This window comes from Malaclemys terrapin, chromosome 11 (assembly GCF_027887155.1).
Source record: "Malaclemys terrapin pileata isolate rMalTer1 chromosome 11, rMalTer1.hap1, whole genome shotgun sequence".
Taxonomy (NCBI): Eukaryota; Metazoa; Chordata; order Testudines; family Emydidae; genus Malaclemys; species Malaclemys terrapin.
Window position 1 is genome coordinate 79,841,394 of NC_071515.1, and position 21,057 is coordinate 79,862,450.

The 21,057-nt window shown below is 64.0% G+C and overlaps 2 protein-coding genes across 4 annotated transcripts; one reads left to right on the plus strand and one right to left on the minus strand.

Annotated features, from left to right (window-relative positions):
- The first annotated feature begins 110 nt into the window (after positions 1–110).
- On the plus strand, positions 111–10,354 carry INHA (inhibin subunit alpha). Of its 3 annotated transcripts, none has more exons than XR_008446678.1 (3): positions 111–300; positions 1,778–1,846; positions 9,503–9,590. XR_008446678.1 is itself a non-coding variant. In XM_054044385.1 (2 exons), exons 1-2 carry the CDS (start codon positions 6,953–6,955, stop codon positions 10,261–10,263), a joined length of 1,017 nt encoding a protein of 338 aa, XP_053900360.1. In that variant the 5' UTR covers positions 6,918–6,952; the 3' UTR covers positions 10,264–10,354. The 3 variants fall into 3 exon arrangements, 1 of the variants encoding a protein (XP_053900360.1); XR_008446679.1 differs by lacking the exon at positions 9,503–9,590 and adding an exon at positions 3,644–3,726; XM_054044385.1 differs by lacking the exons at positions 111–300; positions 1,778–1,846 and adding an exon at positions 6,918–7,208 and having other exon boundaries at positions 9,503–10,354.
- A 3,400-nt stretch (positions 10,355–13,754) lies between these two features.
- Positions 13,755–20,787, minus strand: LOC128845403 (gap junction gamma-1 protein-like). The gene is made up of 3 exons (XM_054044081.1): positions 20,716–20,787; positions 15,461–16,644; positions 13,755–15,309 (listed from the first exon to the last, which is right to left on the minus strand). The coding sequence occupies exons 2-3, from the start codon at positions 16,617–16,619 to the stop codon at positions 15,302–15,304; spliced, it is 1,167 nt and encodes a 388-aa protein (XP_053900056.1). The 5' UTR covers positions 16,620–16,644; positions 20,716–20,787; the 3' UTR covers positions 13,755–15,301.
- Between the last annotated feature and the right edge of the window lie 270 nt (positions 20,788–21,057).

Consider the following 21,057-nt stretch of genomic DNA (forward strand, 5'->3'; position numbering starts at 1 on the left):
GCCTGCAGCTGCTGTCCCAAAAATACCCTGCGATGACACGCGGGGCTGATAACGCGGGGCTGGGCAGGGCCAGCTATCTATAGTGCCCCAACAGGAGTGCAGCCCTCGGCCCCAGCCAGGCCCTGCCCCGCCGCCGTCCTCGGGCACACAGCTCAGCACCGCACAGCACAGACCCGGCGCAGGACCCTTGGGTGTCAGCACAGCCTCCAGGGACCCCAAGCTGCACACACGAGACAGGGTGCGCAGTGACCAGAGGCCAGCAGCTCCCCACTAGCAAGCAGCCAGGAAGCCGGGAATGGGGTACAGCGGACGCTAGCCCACAGCTGGGGGCTGAATGCTGCATGAAGGCGGGGGATGGGGAGGCAGGGGACAATGGAATGCAGCAGGGACGTGGGGCCTGGGAGACACCAGGCTGCAGCGGGGGTGGGATCAGGGGCAGGGATGTGGGGGGCAGGAACATGGGGTGCAGGGATGTGGGGGGCAGGGACGTGGGGTGCGGGAGACACCAGGCTGCAGCAGCTGAAGGCAGAATGTGCAGGAAGGCAGCAGAGGCCTTTCCAATATCAAGTGAAGCCGCAGGAACAGCATCGCACCCCCAGACCCAGTCCAGCTTCTGGGCTTCCTCCCACCTCAGGGTGTCCCAGCCCAGCCACCCCCTGCACCCCCCACCCTGTCACACCCTGGCCTGGCCTTCCCGGGTCTCCTCCCCCTTCAGGATATCGCACCCTAGCCCACCCCCCACATCCTGGGCCTCATGGCCCAGCTCGGCCCAGCCCAGCCCCACCTTGCTCCTCCTAGTTAGAGTGACCAGATGTCCCGTTTTTGTAGGGACAGTCCCTGTTTTTGGGACTTTCTCTTATACAGGCGTCTATCACCACCACCCCACCCCCATCCCGTTTTTTCACAGTTGCTATCTGGTCACCCTACTCCTAGTCCCAGCCCAGCTTCGTGGCCTCCTCCCCAGCTCAGGGGGGTGCAGGCCGGCCCTGCCCAGCCTCCCCAGCCCCTCGTCCCAGCCCCGGCCTGGCCTTCCCAGGTCCCCTCCCCAGCTCAGGGGGGTGCAGGCCGGCCCTGCCCAGCCTCCCCAGACCCTGGTCCCAGCCCCGGCCTGGCCTTCCCAGGTCCCCTCCCCAGCTCAGGGGGGTGCAGGCCAGCCCTGCCCAGCCTCCCCAGCCCCTGGTCCCAGCCCCGGCCTGGCCTTCCCAGGTCCCCTCCCCAGCTCGGGGGTGCAGGCCAGCCCTGCCCAGCCTCCCCAGCCCCTGGTCCCAGCCCCGGCCTGGCCTTCCCAGGTCCCCTCCCCAGCTCAGGGGGGTGCAGGCCGGCCCTGCCCAGCCTCCCCAGCCCCTGGTCCCAGCCCCGGCCTGGCCTTCCCAGGTCCCCGCCCCAGCTCAGCAGGCCCAGCCCCACCTCCTGGTGCTGGGGCCTGTCAGGGAGGCTGGGCCTGGCCAGGCCTGGGCGGATCCTGGCTCTCACCCAGGCAGCAGCCGAACTGGTGCCGAAGGGGCTCAGCTACAACCCCGCTCAGGCGCCCGCAGTGCCATGTCCCGGCCGCGCACACGGGCTCCTGCTGGAACTTCCTGGGCCAGGGGCTGGCGCTGCCTCGGCAGCTGTTTCCACACTGGACCCTTCGGCTCCTCGGCGCCAGGCCTGGCTCCCTGAAGCGTCTCGGACAGTCCCAGCCTCCCAGGCCAAACGGGACGATGCGCTCGGCTGGGCTGGCCCCTGGCATCGCACAGGCCACAGACCGTCCCTGAATTCATTCCCGTTTGCCCTACAGCTCAGCTCTCGGGAAACCCGCAATCCTGGTACCAACCTGGCCAGTGATGGAGACGCCCCCACGCCCCTGGTAAGTTGTGCCAGCGGTAACAAACTGCGCCCGATTGCTACTGAATGTGTCTGGCTTCTCCTTCCAGCCATGGCTTGGGCCATAATTTATCAGCTGCACTGATGCGATGGCCGCTCCTGCCACGCCCCAGCCAGGGTTACACCTGGGAGCCAGAAAACAAGCCACTGGCCAGAGAACCGATTAATTATCATAGGAAGCCAGGCAGGGCCCTGCCCCCAGGGCTGACGGGAAAGGCTTCTGCCACGACACAAGGGTGGGTAAGAAAGGGTGGGGCCGGGGCAGGCTCTAGCATTGCTTCCTGTAAACGGTACAGGGTTAGGGTTGCCAGGTCTCCGGTGTTTGACCAGAACGCCCAGTTGAAAAGGGACCCTGGTGATTCAGTCAGCAAAAGTCTGGTCGGCAGCGCAGTGGGGCTAAGGCAGGCTCCCTGCCTGCCGTGGCTTCACGCGGCTCCTGGAAGCAGTGGCATGTCTCCCCTCTGGCTCCTAGGCACAGGGGCAGCCAGGGGGCTCAGCACCAGGGCAGGCTCCAGCATTTTTGCCGCCCCAAGCTGTGACAATGCGGTTCTGGCAGAACCCAACTGAGAGCGCCAACTCAGGACAAATTGCTAAAACAGGGCAGTTACAGCCCAAGGCTGGGGTTTCTCCACCTCTAAGGCAAACCAAACCAGCCAGACTAGGAGGACTTCGGTCTCACCCCACTGGCTAACCGCAAGTCTCACAAGCAATCTCCTTAGACACTCCAGTTTCCCAGTATTACCACCAGTGCCACTCGTTATGGGGACAAATGGTTATGAAAACCAATACCCCAGTAAAAGAAAAAGGTTCTCCTGATCCCAAAGGACCAAGCCCCAGACCCAGGTCAATATACAAATCAGATCTTACCCACAAATCACGCTGTTGCCAATCCTTTAGAATCTAAAATCTAAAGGTTTATTCATAAAAGGAAAAAGATAGAAATGAGAGTTAGAATTGGTTAAATGGAATCAATTCCATACAGTAATGGCAAAGTTCTTGGTTCAGGCTTGCAGCAGTGATAGAATAAACTGCAGGTTCAAATCAAGTCTCTGGAATACATCCCCCACTGGGATGGGTCCTCAGTCCTTTGTTCAAAGCTTCAGCTTGTAGCAAAGTTCCTCCAGAGGTATGAAGCAGGATTGAAGACAAGATGGAGATGAGGCATCAGCCTTATATAGTCTTTTCCAGGTGTAAGAACACCTCTTTGTTCTCACTGTGGAAAATTACAGCAAAATGGAGTCTGGAGTCACATGGGCCAGTCCCTGCATACTTTGCTGAGTCTCAAGGCATATTTGTCTTCTCTCCATGGGTCCATTGTATAGCTGATGGTCCTTAATGGGCCATCAAGCAGGCTAGGCAGAGCTAACACCAGTTTGTCTGGGATGTCACCCAGAAGCACAGCATAAGTTTGAAATACAGACAGAATAGAGCCAATATTCATAACTTCAACTACAAAATTGATACACACATATAGACAGCATAATCATAACCAGTAAACCATAACCTTGTCTTAGACACCCCATTTGACCCCCTTTATACCAGATTTGGTGCCACTACAGGACCTTGGTTGCAACAATGATCTATATGGTCCCAGATTATATCAATAACGTCACACAAGCGGCAAAAAACAAATAAATAAAAAATAAAAACCCTGCGATCGGCGGCAGTTCTACCGCCGCCGCTTCATTCTTCAGCGGCAATTCGGCAGCAGGTCCTTCCCCAGGACTAAGGGGCCCGTCGCTGAATTGCTGTCGAAGAGCTGGACATGCCGCTCCTTTAGGTTGGCCGCCCCAAGCACCTGCTTGCTGCGCTGGTGCCTGGAGCCGGCCCTGCTCCACAGCCAATGGGAGCTGCAGGGGCAGCACCTGCGGATGGGGCAGCGCACAGGGCCGCCTGGCCGTGCCTCCGCATAGGACCCGGAGGGGGGACATCCCGCTGCTTCTGGGAGCTGCCTCAGGTAAGTGCCACCCAGAGCACCCCTGACCCCTCCCATGCCCCAACCTCCTGCCCCAGCCCAGATCCCCCTCCTGCCCTCTGAACCCCTCAATCCCAGCATGGAGCCCCCTCCTGCACCCCAAATCCCTCAGCCCTGGTCCCACACCAGCACCCCCCCCCGCCAGAGCCCACACCATCCCTGCACCCCAATCCCCTGCCCCAGCCTGGAGCCCCTGCCCGCACCCTGAACCCCTCATTTCTAGCCCCACCCCAGAACCCACACCCCCAGCCCAGAGCCCATACCGCCTCCCATACCCCAACCCCCTGCCTCAGCCCAGAGCCCCCTCCCATACTCCAAACCCCTCAGCTCCACCCTCTAGCACAGAGCCCCCTCCTGCACCCCAAACCCCTTGTCACGGAGTCCCCGGGCAATGCTCTGGAACTGCTCCCCACAAAGCCAGTCAGGACTTTGGGGAGCCTCCGCTCCCTCGGAGCAGACTGTCTTCAGGGCAAGGAGCTCACATGTCTTCACCTCCTGGGTCTCTCCTGGGAGCATTCAGCATATGCCCCTCCGTGCGCTTCCCACAGCGAGTCCGCCCAGGCGGGGTCCTGGGGAAGTCAGAGGGTCCTGCACGCACCCCCACTTCGCAGTCAGACGTGATTCTCAGCCAGCCAGTAAAACAGAGGTTTATTAGATGACAGGAACTCGGTCTAAAACAGAGCTTGTAGATACAAAGAACCAGATCCCTCAGCCGGGTCCATCCTGGGCTCCCGCGAGCCAGACACCCCCGTCTGCCCTCACTCCTAATCCCCAGCCAGCTCCAAACTGAAACCCCCGCCAGCCCGTCCTCCTCTGCTGAGTTCCTTTCCTGGGCCAGGAGGTTACCTGACCTCTTTGTTCTCCCACACCTTTAGCATCCCCTTGCAGGGGGGAAGGGCCTGGCCATTAGTTGCCATGCGACAGAGTGTCGGCCAAAAACTGAGGCACCCACCCAGTATTCAGAGAAAACATTAAGAACAGTCCCACTTCGTCACACCCCTCATCCCTGGCCCCAGCCCAGAGCCCGCACCCCAAGCCGGAGCTCCCAACCCCCTGCCCCAGCCCGATGAAAATGAGCGATTGAGTGAGGGTGGGGAGAGCAAGTACAGAAGGAGGGGGGATGGAGTGAGCAGGGACGGGGCCTTGAAGAAAATAAATAAAAAAACATATATATATGGAGATATACCTATCTCCTAGAACTGGAAGGGACCCCAAAAGGTCATCAAGTCCAGCCCCCTGCCTTCACTAGCAGGACCAAGTACTGATTTTGCCCCAGATCCCTAAGTGGCCCCCTCAAGGATTGAACTCACAACCCTGGGTTTAGCAAGCCAATGCTCAAACCACTGAGTGATCCCTCCCTCTAGGGACAAGGCTGTTTGGTTTTGTGTGAGTAGAAAGTTGGCAACCCCATACAGGGTATGTCTACACTGCAGTCGGGAGGTCTGATGGCACCACCTGAGCTAGCTCTGATCTAGCTAGAAAACATTTTCAGTGACCCCCCAGCCCCCGCAGACTGGATGAGCCATTAAAAAACGCTGTAACAAACCAGCCAAGGAACAAAAATTAAATCATATTTTAGAAAGGCAAACGGGCTCAGTCGAGCAATGTGATGGCCTTTTCAGCCGGTGCCCAGGGCAACCGCCCTGCTTGCCCGCCCCTCACCAAACTCCAGTGGAAACCCAAGAAGCAAACCCTCTTTGGCCAGGAACCCCAGCACTGACGGCTGCTGAGCAGAACTAGGCCAGTTCGCCTCGCTGCAAAGACACAACAGCACACCAGCCAGGCGTCACTTGGCCCAGCCGTTGGCCCCCGCAGCAGAAGGGTCATTGGTACAGCTAACCCCACTGTGTAAGCAGGGGTGGCTAAGAGCAGTAGTGTCAGGCGGGCTGCAGACCCAGGCACTGGTTACAGGCGGGCACACACAGCAGTAGTGTCAGGCGGGCTGCAGACCCAGGCACTGGTTACAGGCGGGCACACACAGCAGTAGCGTCAGGCGGGCTGCAGACCCAGGCACTGGTTACAGGTGGGCACACACAGCAGTAGCGTCAGGCGGGCTGCAGACCCAGGCACTGGTTACAGGTGGGCACACACAGCAGTAGCGTCAGGCGGGCTGCAGACCCAGGCACTGGTTACAGGCGGGCACACACAGCAGTAGTGGCACGCGGGCTGCAGACCCAGGCACTGGTTACAGGCGGGCACACACAGCAGTAGTGTCAGGCGGGCTGCAGACCCAGGCACTGGTTACAGGCGGGCACACACAGCAGTAGCGGCAGGCGGGCTGCAGACCCAGGCACTGGTTACAGGCGGGCACACACAGCAGTAGCGGCAGGCGGGCTGCAGACCCAGGCACTGGTTACAGGCGGGCACACACAGCAGTAGCGGCAGGCGGGCTGCAGACCCAGGCACTGGTTACAGGCGGGCACACACAGCAGTAGCGGCAGGCGGGCTGCAGACCCAGGCACTGGTTACAGGCGGGCACACACAGCAGTAGCGGCAGGCGGGCTGCAGACCCAGGCACTGGTTACAGGAGGGCACACACAGCAGTAGCGTCAGGCGGGCTGCAGACCTAGGCACTGGTTACAGGTGGGCACACACAGCAGTAGCGTCAGGTGGGCTGCAGACCCAGGCACTGGTTACAGGCGGGCACACACAGCAGGCTTGTTACAAGCAGAAGCACTAGAGACAGGCACAGCATCTGCGCTGTCGCTCAGCAGCACTTGGCACAGGACGCGGTGGGCAGCTTTATGCTGTCTGCAGCTCCCTGGCCCTGGCGGTACCTTCACTCACCCACCTGGGGAAGCCTGGCCTCCCCCTGACTGGGTTCCATACCCCAGGCTGCACCATCCTTGTCCCCCGCACCCAGTGCACCGTGACCTCCCCCTGCCCGGGGCTGCGTCCCCCTGCGCTCCGTTGTCCTTGCAGTCCTTGCATTCCAGACGTCTCGCTGTTCCCATAGCCCAGAGATAATATTCATGGCTAGCAGACATTTGCGTCAGTGTCAGATACGTCTCAATGCCACCGTGCCCAGGCGGAGCCCAGCAGGGAGGGCACAGCGAGCAGCGCTGGCCGTGCAGAGAGACGCTCACGGCTCAGAGCCCTGCATGTGCCAGAGCCATGTGGCTGCTGCACCTGTTGCTGGGCCTGCTGGCTCCTGTCACTGCTGCAGGCTGCCAGGGCACTGAGCTCGACAGGCAGCTCGTCCTGGCCAAGCTCCGAGCCCAGGTCCTGGAGTATCTCAGCCCCAGCAGCCCCAGGAGCCGGGCCCAGCAGGAGCGCAGGGGGATGCACAGGAGGCACATCCCAGGGACTCCAGCCCTCCGGGGCCAGGAGCTCGAGGACACCTCCCAGGTGATACTTTTCCCCACCACAGGTGAGAGAGCGGGGGCGGGGGGTGTCAGGCTGGACTGCACAGGGAGTGGGGAGAGCGGGGGGCTCAGGCTGGGCATGACGGGGGCTATGGGGAGAGCGGGGGGCTCAGGCTGGGCAGGGACAGGGGGGTTCAGGCTGGGCAGGGGCAGGGGGGCTCTGGCTGGGCAGGGGCAGGGGGGCTCTGGCTGGGCAGGGATGGGGCAGTGGGGAGAGCGGGGGGCTCTGGCTGGGCAGGGATGGGGCAGTGGGGAGAGCGGGGGGCTCTGGCTGGGCAGGGACAGGGGCAGTGGCTCTCAGGCTGGGCAGGACAGGGGCTATGGGGAGAGCCGTCCTGACCCACGGCCCCTGCTAGTCGAGCCCTGGGCTCCTCAGGATCCCCCATTGTGCTGTGTTGTGACATGGCTGACAGGGGCGCAGTTGAGACCCCAAATGAATTTGTGACTGAAGGTGAACCCAGGGCACCTGACAGCGCAGGAGGTGTTGGGGGGGGGGGTACTGGGGATCTGCTCCAGACATTACCTGTGGGAGGAGGGGTTAAGACCCCATGAGGCTCCCCATGAGGTCAGGAGAGCTGGGGGTTCTCCCTCCCTCCCCCTGCCCCCCAGCAAGCCAGAGCTCCTTACCGAGGCCCAAGCCGTGGTGTAGGTACACGATGCCCATGGGACAGTCACACCAGCTCCCACAAGGCTCCGCCGAGGGGCCTGGGATGGGGGTGAGCAGCCCACAAGCCCATGTGGAGGCGGCGTGGGGGGAATCGCAGCACTGAGGGATGGGGTGGCAGGATAGGCGCCCCCAGAGATGGAGAGGGTGGGGGAAGGGGCTGGAGCGGAGCTTGCAGGGTCTGCATCAGAGATGGGGGGAATCAGGGGGCTGGAGTGGAGCTGGGGGGAACAGAGGCAGGGAGCTGGCTGGGGCAGGGCTTGTGGGGGCCTGACTGGGCTGGAGGTGGGTCTGGGAAGTGGGGGGCAGCAGAGGAGCTAAAAGGACCTGGAGGGGTGAGTGGATCAGGACTGGGGCAGCTGAGGGCTGGATGGAAGGAGAGGGTGGGGGAGAGCCGGGGGCTGGATCGGAGGGGGTGGGGGAGAGCCAGGGGCTGGATTGAAGGAGGGGGCTGGGGAGAGCCAGGGGCTGGATCAGAGGAGTGGGGTGGGGGGAGACCCAGGGGCTGTATCGAAGGAGTGGGGTGGGGGAAGCCGGGGGTCTGGATCGGAGGGGCTGGGGGAGATTCGGGGGCTGGATTGGAGGGGCTGGGGGAGATCCGGGGGTTGGATCAGCACTGGCCCCAGGGACCAGGGGGAAGTGACTCAGCCAGACGGGCACCCGGGTGGGGTTCACTGTGGTTAGCCCTGTGGCTCTGGGACTGCATGTCCGGGTGGTGGTTCTCGAGGCGCGTGCTCCGGCAGGGATGGATACAGGCGGGGGGCAAAGGGGTGGGGGAAGGCAAGGCAAGGCCGATGCAGTGGTGGGGCTGGAGTCTCTAGGGCAGTCTCCCCTCTGTCCCGTGGCCAGTGTCCTGGACTGCATGGCCCCACAGCTCAGAGCTGCTTTTGGAAACCAGGCCATGCCTGTAAGCGGCTGGCGCCTTGTCCCCCTTCAGCCCTGGGCTCAGTGGGTGTGACCCTGGCCCCAAGCGAGCCCTGGCCCAGGCCATGCTGCAGAGGGGGCACCGCAACGGTCTCTGGCCCCTGCCCCTGGCTCCACAAGATCCCAAGTCACACCGAGCCGTGCAGTTGCTCCTGTCTGACACGAGGTGTCAGGCCCTTCTTGTCCTGCGGGCGCCTCTCCTGGCGCAGGCTGGGACGGGGCGTCCAGCTCTGGGGGAATGTGAGACGCTTGGCGCCGGGTGTAACTGAGACTGGTGCCTTGAGCTGCCAGAGACCTACTGGGCCAGGTAGCAAAGCTCCCCCCAAACACACACACCCCTCTCTGCTGATGCCCCGCAGGCCCCTGCTAGCCCAGCCCAGGTTCCCCCCATTCTGCCAGTGCCCCTCAGTCCCAACTCACAGCCCCCTGCTATCCCAGCCCCGGCTGGGCTCCTCTCACACATCTCTGCCGGTGCCCCTGCAGCCTGACCCCCAGCTCCCTGCGGTCCCACCGAGTTCCTCCTGAACCCAATGGTTAATGCTGAAGACCCAAATTCCAGACCTGCTGTTCTAAAGTCTGATTTGGTGCAGCCAAGAGCCCTGGCCCCTGGTTCCCGCCATTCCCTGCAGGCACCTCCTGTACGGGGGCGCTGGGCAGGCCCAGGCCTGGGGGCTCCCAGCTGCTCTGCTGATCTTTGCTGCCCGTTTGCAGATGTGCCATGTGAGCCGCCCCAGCCGGACGAGCTCCCAGAGGACGAGAGCGTTTTCACCTACCTCTTCCAGCCTTCACCTCACACCCTGAGCCGCGTGGTGACATCCACCCAGCTCTGGTTCCACACAGGCCCTGACCTCGTGCCCCCTGGCTCGTCAGCTGCTGCCAACCGCTCCGCACGGGGGGCAGACGTGCTGATCCTGTCGGGGCAGGGCCGGGTCACCGTGGCAGCCACTGTGGTGCAGGCAGCCGAGCAGTGGACGGTCTTTCACTTCGCCGCGCCCTTCCTCCGCTACGTCTCCCAGAAGCTCTTTGTGCTGCTGGTGCGCTGCCCGGGCTGCCCCTGCACGGCCGATGCAGACAAGATGCCCTTCCTCATGGCCACCACCAAGCCCAAAGGGCCGGACAGAGCCCGCCGCTCCTCCGTGCCCTGGTCCCCGGCTGCCCTCAACCTGCTGCAGCGCCCGTCAGAGGACGCCGCTGCCCACGCTGACTGCCACCGGGCCGCCCTCAACATCTCCTTCGAGGAGCTGGGCTGGGACAAGTGGATCGTGCACCCCAGCAGCTTCGTCTTTCACTACTGCCACGGCAGCTGCTCCGATGCCCACACCCTGAGCCACACGCTGGGCTTCCGGCTGTGCTGTGCGGCCCTGCCCAGCACCATGCGCTCCCTGCGCGTTCGCACCACCTCCGACGGCGGCTACTCCTTCAAGTACGAGACTGTGCCCAACATCCTCACCCAGGACTGCGCCTGCATCTAGGGCCACCGGGAACCACGCAGCCCTGCGCTGGGCCCTGCTCTCCCGGAGCTCCCCCCGGCTCCCTGAGACGGGGGGGCACCTGAGATGCCTGGCTTCCTGAGACGGGGGGCACCTGAGACGCCTGGCTCCCTGAGACGGGGGGGCACCTGAGACGCCTGGCTCCCTGAGACGGGGGGTGCCTGGCGGGGGGGGGGGCAGGGGGCACCTGAGACACCTGGCTCCCTGAGACGGGGGGGCACCTGAGACGCCTGGCTCCCTGAGACGGGGGGTGCCTGGCGGGGGGGGGGGTCAGGGAGCACCTGAGACACCTGGCTCCCTGAGACGGGGGGCACCTGAGACGCCTGGCTCCCTGAGACGGGGGGGGGCGGGCGCCTGGCGGGGGGGCACCTAAGATGCCTGGCTCCCTGAGACGGGGGCGGGGGCTGTTTTCCTGCCATGCGGTGTGGCAGGACGGACCATCCCCGCACTGGGATAGGGTGACCAGACAGCAAGTGTGAAAAATCGGGATGGGGGTGGGGGGTAATAGGAGCCTATATAAGAAAAATACCCCAAAAATTGGGTCATCTGGTCACCCTACACTGGGATGACCCAGCATGATGGAGCCGGGCTCCCTCAACCAGGGCCAGCCGGCCAGTCTGACTGGATCCCAGCTCCGGGGGCGGGGGAGTCATTGCACTCAGCGAACCCAGCGGGCTCACAACCCCCCCCCCCTCCCAAGGATCTGCCCATCCCAGAGCAGACAAAGGGGTTTGCGAGCCAGGAGTTCAGGCTGGATCCTCCCTACAGCCCCCGCCTGGCAGCCCCTGGAGTCACCGAGCCGGGCAGGTCCGGGGCGGGGCAAAGGGAAGCGGTTCAACTCGCCAAACCTGCTCCGGAGTCAGTCCCTGCAGCTGCACCCCTGAGACCCCCTTCACCCCCCCCAGCGAGCCCAGGCTGCTCCCTCAACCCCCCCTCCCCCCCCAGCGAGCCCAGGCTGCTCCCTCAACCCCCCCCCCGCCCCCCAGCGAGCCCAGGCTGCTCCCTCACCCCCCCCCCCCGCGAGCCCAGGCTGCTCCCTCAACCCCCCTCCCCCCCCAGCGAGCCCAGGCTGCTCCCTCAACCCCCCTCCCCTCCCCAGCGAGCCCAGGCTGCTCCCTCAACCGCCCCCCAGCGAGCCCAGGCTGCTCCCTCAACCCCCCCCCCTCCCCTCCCCAGCGAGCCCAGGCTGCTCCCTCAACCCCCCTCCCCTCCCCAGCGAGCCCAGGCTGCTCCCTCAACCCCCCTCCCCCCCCAGCGAGCCCAGGCTGCTCCCTCAACCCCCCCTCCCCTCCCCAGCGAGCCCAGGCTGCTCCCTCAACCCCCCCTCCCCCCAGCGAGCCCAGGCTGCTCCCGCAACCCCCCCTCTCCCCGCAGCGAGCCCAGGCTGCTCCCTCAACCCCCCCCCGCGAGCCCAGGCTGCTCCCTCAACCCCCCCGCCCCCCCCCGCGAGCCCAGGCTGCTCCCTCAACCCCCCCCGCCCCCCAGCGAGCCCAGGCTGCTCCCTCAACCCCCCCCGCCCCCCCCGCGAGCCCAGGCTGCTCCCTCAACCCCCCCCCGCCCCCCAGCGAGCCCAGGCTGCTCCCTCAACCCCCCCTCCCCCCCAGCAAGCCCAGGCTACTCCCTCAGTGTCCTTGGCAGAGGACCCTTCATTACCCCAATACCCTGCCAAGCCTCCCCCCCAGTCACCCGCCCCCCGGCTGAGGCCTGAGCAGGGCGGGGGCTGGCGAAGGCCCTGAATGCCCCAGCCAGAGCCGGGGGAGGGAGGCACTGGGGCCGGCAGGATATTGCTCAGCCTCACGAAAGCTGGGTGTGGTGCCGGCCATGGGGAGCAGGAAGGGAGCGTCCCCTGCCCCAGGAAGTCACAAGACTGGGACTAAGGGAACTGAGCCCAGCAGAGCCTCTGCCCTGCAGGCCCCTCCTCAGATAGGCCCCGGGCTGCTCCCCAGGGCAGCACTGGTCCCCCTCCACGCCTGGGGTGCTGCAGCCCCCGGCCTGGCTGACAAACGGGACTCATCTCCCCCTGGGAAAGCAGGAGCCAGTGCTAGGCCTGGCTCCGAGGGGGCAGCTGCCCTCTACCTGGCCTGGCAGGCGGGGACGGGGGCAGAGTGCAGGGGCTGGGACATGCAGCCTCCCCCTGCACCCGCAAGCGTAGGGCTGGGGGGCACCCGGCCTGGGGGGCAGGCTGCACTCAAGTAGCTATACAGGGTAAATTCAATAAATCCTTGTTTCAAGGGAGTGGAAATGCAAATTCTGACCACATGCAACCCTAAAATTGCCCAGGGTGTAACGGGCAGGATTTGAACTCCGCCCTCAGAGCTCCAGCGCAGACCAGGGCCGGCTTGGAGCACGGGAGCACCTGGGGACCAGCCCTGCATACAGCTATTTGCCAGCTCGCAGGAGGATATCAGTGATGAGGGACCAGGTTCTCTGGATCTGGGAGGGCTCAGCAGAGGTCAGGGCTGTGGTGGTCAGACAGAGCGGTTTGGCCACGCTGTCCTTCAGGCTAGATGTGCCAAGCAACGGAGATAGGTTTGCCATAATCGAGAGCCGGGTTGGAGTCAGACTTAGGCCAGAAGTGACCTTGTGCCCCTATTTTACCAGTACTGGGCTCCCTGCTCCAGAGGGGTGCAAGGCCTTGCGCAGGAGGGAGCTGTGAGCACAGAAAAGATGAAACCAGAACTTCTATGTCCTGGTTCCCAACTCACTGCACCGCCACCGGCTGCATGGGGGGAGGTCTCTCACCTGCCGATCATCGCCTGACATGATGGCACAAGGCAGCCAAGCAGCCAGACACAGCCCAAGGGCCGAACATCTGGCCCAGTCTGGCACGCAGAGCTCACAGGGGACGAAGGGTCACCAGAGCCAGCTGAAATAGGAGGCGCAGAAAACTGGCTTTTTGCTGTTGCTGCTCCCCTGCATTCCTGGGCACAGCCGCCTCTACCCACCTGCTCCGGTGTTCACTGAGCAATCTCACAGCCTGTGCCAAGGGCCCCCGGATCCCCTTCCCGTGCCTCACCAAGCCCTTTTGGCCCAGACCCGCCCCAAACCCCTCTGGGCTCCGAGACACTCAGCTCAGTTCTGGAGCGAGCACCTGTGCCAATTGCGCCCCGGGACAGGGGGGATTGGCTGCCTCGGGAGCAGGGGGGGGTGACAGGGCCTTTCTCCTCCAGATGGCCCAGGTTCCCATCCAGCCTCAGGATTCACTCTGCTCTGTCCCCAGCCCAGATATGGCCCGGGACAGTAGGTCTCTGTGATGAACACCAGCGAGCTGGATGAGGGCCCCCATGTGTCCATGCCCCGTATTTTCTAATCTGGCAAACCACAGTTCAACGGTCTCCCTGTGCACACATACAGTGCCTGGGTCAGGAGGAGAAGGGAAAGCCACACTGGGAGTGAGAGATCCAGGGCAGCACTCTGCTTTTCTATGCAGTTCCCCCAGCCCAGCCCCCCGAAGAACCAGCTGCAGAGCTCTGTACAAAACATCTCCAAGTTTTACTAAAATATAAAAACTTCATAATCATTTGAGTAAAAAGCAAAGACACAAAATAATCACGTGACCCAGGCTGAGATGATCAGACACACCCAGCATTTCCCAGCTGGTTCTGGACTGTCCGAAGGCATGCAGGCTCTGCCACAGCACAGGAACCCGCGTTTGCCGCGCCATGCCCCAGACAGGAAAGCAGATGCCTCCGGGATGCCTGAGTCTTGGAATGTAACCGAATCAGCTTTGGCCCAAGCACCAGCCAGCCAGATGCAAAGCTGCCGGCAGGGGAAGTGAAGGAAACAGGCTGGGTCAGGGCCCCTGCCACACCGGCCCCGCTGGCAGGGAGCCGGAGATGCCAGTCCCTCTTCCCCGTGCAAATCAGACACCAGGACCTGGGCAGAGCCCCCAGCCTGGCAGTTCGTACCTACGTGTGCAACGTGGGGGGGGAGGAGGGGGGGGGGCTTGTGCCGCTGCGTCCACAAGCTGCTTTACAATCAGTGTGGGTCTTTGGCCCTTGGGGCTGAGTTTACAGCACAGCTGCCCCCTCAGCGCGGCCTCTGCCCTCCCGCTGGGTAGCATGTAAACCCTCACCTCGTAGTGCCCTATTCACCCCCCAGAGACCTGCTCAGCCTCTTGCTAACCTACAACCCCCACACCAGCCAATCCAGAGAGCATGAGCATTAGGTGGAGGAGACACCCAGGGGCCCTGTCTGGAACAGGCCCCCTGACAAAAACCCAGGGACCAGGGCTCTCCTGCGCAGAGACTGGCCATTCCCACTTGCAGCTCAGCTGGGAACCAGCTCCCCTCCCCCCACAGGGAATGGATGCCCCATATTTAAAGCTCGGTGCGAACCAGTCTGCCTGCAACTCTGGGTAGGCATCTCCACTGGCTTGGCTCCCCCAGGCTGGTTGCAGCCACGAGATCGAGATGAAGATGTCAGACCCAGCTTGGAGGAAGGACCCCAAGGGGATGGTGCACATAGGCCCAGACCTGCTGGATCCCATAGGATTCCCACTCTGAGACAGCTCCCTGCCACCGTGGGAAAGCAACTGCCTCCAAGCGACTGCACACAAGCCCTTTCCCATGACAGTGCAGCATCCCTCACTGCGGGCAGGGCAGGGTGTGTGTGTGTGTGTGTGTGTCACACGGCTGGGAAGGGTCTGACTGAAGGTCCCAGTGGGGAGGAGGGCCGCAGGTGTTTGGGGCGGGGGCTGGGGATATGCACTGACAAGTTTATAAAAAGTACAAAAATAAAAGATTCCCTTTTCTAAAAAAAGTGAGAAAAGTGAAGGAATGTTCCTCCCCACAAGTCACCTCCCCATGCCAACCTGCCCTGCTGGAGCCCCACAGGAGGCAGAGGGCTTCCCAGCCCAGCCCTCCTCAGAAGCTCAGCCCCCAACCCTGTGTCGTCCACCCCCCCACCCCCCGTTTCCTCAGCACAGGCTGTCCAGGTTCCAGTGGTCTCCTCAGGAGCATATTGCCAGTCCCAGCCATTCCCTGTCACCATCTCTGCAGCCGCTGAGGGGCCCAGCCGCTCACAATCCTGTGGGGGAGGAGAACACGCACGTTAGGGTCCTGCTGCAGCACCCCAAGAGGAGTCAGAGAGAGCCCCGTGGTTGGGGACAGACACGGGCAGGCTAGCGCCTGGGAGACAGCTGGGGGCACGGCCCGGGCAAGGCCCAGACCTTCCTCACCTGTGGTTCTCTCGCAAGCAGACCCTTCATTTTCGTGGGCCAAGTTGAGGCGGTTCTGCTCGGCAGCGAGACCATTGGCCTCAGGGCTGCTGCTGCGCGAGGGGCTGGCCGTCTCCAGCGGGGGGTTCAGCTGGAAGGCCATCTCCAGGTGCTCCTGGGCCATGCGGAGGTGCTTGCGCAGCCGGTCCAGCTCGTGCTCGCGGGAGCGCTCGGCTGCAGAGCTGGCCAGGTTCCCGCTGTAGTCCAGCTTCCCGTTGGCCAGCTGGCCCTTGGGGGGCTCTTTCTTCAGCGAGTGGTAGGTGGGAGGCGCGCTGGGGGCCTTCTTGGCATAGTGCGGCCCAGAGTGGCTGTCGTGGGGGCTCGGGCTGTCGCTGCTCTGGCGCACCAAGTCCCGGATGCGGCCGATCCCCAGGTGACAGAGCTCGAGCAGGTTGAGGAAGAGGCAGAGCCCGCTGACCGCGTACATAATGAGCAGGAAGATGGTCTTCTCGGTGGGCCGGGAGACGAAGCAGTCGACGATGTGCGGGCAGGGGCTGCGGTTGCACACATAAGAGGGGCTCACCTCAAAGTGGTACAGCACGTACTGCCCGAAGAGGAAGGCCACCTCCAGCACCGAGCGGCACAAGAGCTGCAGCACGTAGGCCTTCATCAGCCCATCCTGGCGGATCCGCCGGCGCCCATCGTGTTTCTCACCCCCCTCCCCACCCTTCTCTTTCTCCACCTCGATCTCCTCGAAGATCATGGGATCCTCCTCGTTATCCTCCTCTGCCTCCTCGTAGTCCCGCCCGGCACCCCGCCGCACCACGGGCATGCGCACCCGCTGGCCCCTGCCCCCCCGCCGGTGGCCCTCCGGCCCGCGGGCAAGGCGGTGCATGGCGAAACCCAGGTACATGACGGAGGGCGTGGCCACCATGATGATCTGGAAGATCCAGAAGCGGACATGGGAAAGGGGTGCGAAGGCATCGTAGCAGACGTTCTCGCAGCCCGGCTGCTGCGTGTTACACACAAACTTGCTCTGCTCGTCGTAGTAGATGGACTCGCCGCCCACGGCAGTCAGCACGATGCGGAAGATGATGAGGACAGTGAGCCAGACCTTGCCCACAAAGGTTGAGTGGTTGTTGATCTCCTCCAGGAGCCGGGTCAGGAAACTCCAGCTCATCCTGGCCCGGACGATGGCTCAAACCCTACAGGAGGCAAGGGGAGAGGACAGCCGATAAACCTCAGAGTGAATGCAGCCCACTAGCGCCAGCGGAGCCCCCGTACCGCCAGACCCCACAGCACTCACCACCAAGAGGGGACGCTCCCCCGGGCAGCAGGGCTCCAGCCAGAGCATAGCACAGGAGGCAGAGGGACCTGTTCCTGGGCGGGTCATTGTGACAGCCCCCAATGCTGCGTCCCTCCCCCACTGGCTGCAGCCCCAGTCCCTGCTCGCTCGTCCACCCAAAGGGTTCCAGGCACCTCACAGCGGGGGAGGGAGCCAACGGCTCAAACACTGGGTGCATCTCCCTTCCCCACATGCCTATTCAGTACGACCCCTCCAGCATCATCCCCCCAGCACGTCCGCCATGCAATGGCTGTCTCCAACACTCAGTGCATCTCTCCTCCCCAAAGACAGGCTACAAGCCCCTCCGCCCTCGCACCCCTGCCTACCTGCATTCACCTCCATGCACACACCACAGGGACCAAACATCCCGTTTGCCAGCGGTCTGCCAGGAGCGTGTGCTAAACCAGGCTCCTCGGGGGCAGGCAGATAGATGCGCACGCATACTCCCTCCCCCAGACGTGCTGTTGGCTACTGGAAGCCAAACTCCCCACAGGGCACAAATGCACCCACAAGACAGGACAGTCCAGCCCCTGCCCCCGCCACCCACCAGGGGTTGGGTCAGCAGCTACCTGGCCCTACTTCAAACACAATGCCACTCCAGAGTCAATCCAGAGTCAATCCTGTGACATTCCCTGCTCCAACCTGACTCAGCCAGAGACCTTGCTCCCAGAAAGCACCTGCCATGCACTGTGGGAACATGGAGACCCCCATCCAGAGGGCAACACGAGACGCCTCCCAGCATAGCGTACAACCCCCCCAATTCACTGCTCCTGCACCCTGCTGGGGGAGAGTGCAGAAAAGAGCCATAAAACTGCTCTGAGGACTGGAGAAAATGGCTCATAGTGACGGACGCATGGATCTCAACCTGTTTATTTTATCAAAACAAAGACAGAGAAATGACTGGATTGCAGTGTATAAATACCTTGAGGGGGACACATTACAGGGCACTACAGGGCTCCCTAATCCAGTGGAGAAAGGCGGGACAAGAACCGATGGCTGCCAGCTGAAGCCAGACAAATCCCAATGAGAAATTAGGCACAAATTAACAGCGAGTCTCATTAACCATGGGAATGAGCCAGGGTTGTGGTGGATTCTCCACCCTAGCTTGGAGGCCCCTCTGGAAGGTGCGTTAGTCAAACCCAGTTCAGTGGACTCCATCCAGGGGTCACTGGGGGAAGGTCTCTGGCCTGGGCTCCACACGGGAAGTCAGGTCTCCTCGGGCCTTAGTCTCTGTGACTCTGGCAAAGGAGCAGGGCAGAGAAGCCTGGGGCAGAGGGGACGTGCACCCAAAGCACTGGGGAGGTGGGAGGCACATTGGCTCAGGGCAGGAGCGGGCAGGGAAATGGCACTGATATGAAATGTAGAGGAGGCCCCAGCTGGGACAGGCAGCCAGACAGCATCCCTCCAGCGCGATTCCCTACAGAGCAGCCCATCCCAGGTGCTGCTCCTGTTTGTCCTTGTCACACGGACTCGCGGGTCTTGGACCAGTGCCACATCCTGGAACGAGGGCAGGTGCTTTGTGAAGGGAGCACCGCTCGGGTCTGGTGCTCACACACAATGAACACCTGGGGGGAGGAACCCTGCTCTGGCAGTAGAGACACCACGGCCTGTCCCAGCACCGCCACGGCAGCAGGGCGAGAACTCCGGCCAGCCAGTGCCCACTCCCAGCATCAGACCCACCAGGCCCGGACACCCCACAATCCCACACACAGCAGTGGGGAGCATTCACAGAGGAAAGAGTTGGCAGAGAGGCTGGTCAGCGGGGAGCAGGGCCCAGCTGCAGGAGAGATTAGGTAGTAGGCCAAGGAATTGCAGGGGGTCCACGAGAGGCGGCTGGTCCCAGAGGTCCTTTACAGTAGGGGTCAGAGAGGATAGGGAGACACTATGAGCAGAGGGAGGCCCTGGAGCTGCTTGTGGGGAGACCCAAGAAGGGAAGGCTTTGTACGGGGCGGAGGAGACACTCCCTTCTCCCCTGGCTATACTCGACTCGAGTGCTGCAGTCTGATGCAAAGCCGGACGTCTGGCAAGGCAGCCACAAGAGAGGGACCGGGGAGAGCACGGGGCGGGGTTGGGACATGGCTTAATCTCTGTGCAGCCCTCCAGCCGCCTCCTCTCAGCGCCAGTTCACCAAGCCAAGGTAGTTCTGGGCTTGTCTACATGGGCAACTCCTCCAGTCACACAGCGCTGTGGCCCCCTTGCCAGCACTCCGCTCCCCCAATACCAGTGTCTTGGGAAAGGCCCCTCCCCTCAGAACACTGTGCCCACGGGAGCGGCTCCAGCACCACACCAGCAGTTTAAACCCATACCTTGGCGTATGCCCAGTAACTGTCCTGTGTAGACGCGCTAGGGCGCCAGCCCGGTGCCATCCACGCACTGCGCGGTGCCCGCTGGCTCTCGGGTGCTTCCCAGCCAGGGCTGGGACCACGGGGCGCTGACGCTGCAGTCGGGCCCTGCCACGGGTTAGCACCAAGCAGTGCGGATACTTTAAAACCATCCAACGGCCCCGGCTGGAGGGCGAACGCCAGGACGGGCAGCATGGAAGCTCTATGGGGCCAGTGGGGCAGGGCAGGCAGTGTAGGGCCGGTGGGGCAGGCAGCGTGGAAGCTCTATGGGGCCCGTGGGGTGGGGCAGGGCAGGCAGCGTGGAAGCTCTATGGGGCCCGTGGGGCGGGGCAGGCAGCATGGGGCCCGTGGGGCAGGCAGCGTGGAAGCTCTATAGGGCCCGTGGGGCGGGGCAGGGCAGGCAGCGTGGGGCGGTGGGGCAGGCAGCGTGGAAGCTCTATGGGGCCCGTGGGGCGGGGCAGGCAGCATGGGGCCCGTGGGGCAGGCAGCGTGGAAGCTCTATGGGGCCCGTGGGGTGGGGCAGGCAGCGTGGAAGCTCTATGGGGCCCGTGGGGCAGGGCAAGCAGCGTGGAAGATCTATAGGGCCCGTGGGGCGGGGCAGGGAAGGCAGCATGGGGCAGTGGGGCAGGCAGCGTGGAAGCTCTATGGGGCCCGTGGGGCGGGGCAGGCAGCGTGGGGCCCGTGGGGCGGGCAGCGTGGAAGCTCTATGGGGCCCGTGGGGCGGAGCAGGCAGCGTGGGGCCCGTGGGGCGGGCAGCGTGGAAGCTCTATGGGGCCCGTGGGGCGGGACAGGGCAGGCAGCGTGGAAGCTCTATGGGGCCCGTGGGGCGGGACAGGGCAGGCAGCGTGGGGCGGTGGGGCAGGCAGCGTGGAAGCTCTATGGGGCCCGTGGGGCGGGCAGCCGGGAGGAGTCCGTGGGACACCCCCCAGCTGTTCCCACAGCGCGGCCAGGCCAGAGTTTCCAGCTTCACACAAAGCCCCTTTTCCCCGCAGCCCAGGGCCGGGCCGGGCCGCTCCCGCCAACAGCCCCGCGGGTGTCAAGTAACAGGGACCGGCTGGGCTCGGCGCCACATAAACCTGAGACCCCCCTCCCCGAGCCCGGCTCCTGAGCCAGCCCCTTCGACCCCCCTGCACCCCGCCCCTGCCCCCCCCCGAGCCCCATGGCTACTCCTGCCCCCCCCCGACTTCCCCCGCCTGCCTGGCACCGGAGCCCCCCCTGCACCCCGCCTCGCTCCTACCCCCCCAGCCCCGTGGCTAGCTCCTGCCCGCCGCGCCCCGCCCGGACCCCCCCACATTGACTCCCCCGCCCTGTGCCCGGCTCCTGACCCCCCCGACTCCCCCTGCCTGGCTCCGGAGCCCCCCGAGCCTCTCCCAGCGCCCGGACCTCCCACTGACCCCCCCGGCCGAGCCCCGCCCCAGGCCCACCCGTGCAGCGGCCCGAGGTGAGTTAGGGAGTGGGGGACTCAGGCTGCCCCGGAACCCGCCCCCCCGCCAACTCCAACGCGAGAGCCAGACCGGGACCCCCAGCCCGCCCCGCCCCGCTCCCCCCGGGGCCCCCGCGATCCGCCCGGTCCCCCCAGCCCCGCTCACCAGAGCCGGACACGCTCCCGGCGGGACAAAGCGCCGCGCCTGGCTCCCGCCCGCCGAACAAAGCGTGGCCCGGCCGGCCCCAGCTGTCCCCGCCCCACGCCCGCCCCCAGCCCCACGGGCCGGGCCCCGGACCCCTCCCCCGGCCACAAACCAGATTAATCCACATGTTGCAATTTTCCGGGAACCAGCCCAGAGCCACCAGCTGCCGCCCCCCTTCCTGCCCCCAATGAACCACTGGGACCCGTCCCTCTTCCTGCACCCCGTCATCCCCGGGACCCTCCCTCCCTCCCTGCCCCCAGGACACCCCCTTTCCCTGCCCCCAATCACCACCGGGAGACCCCT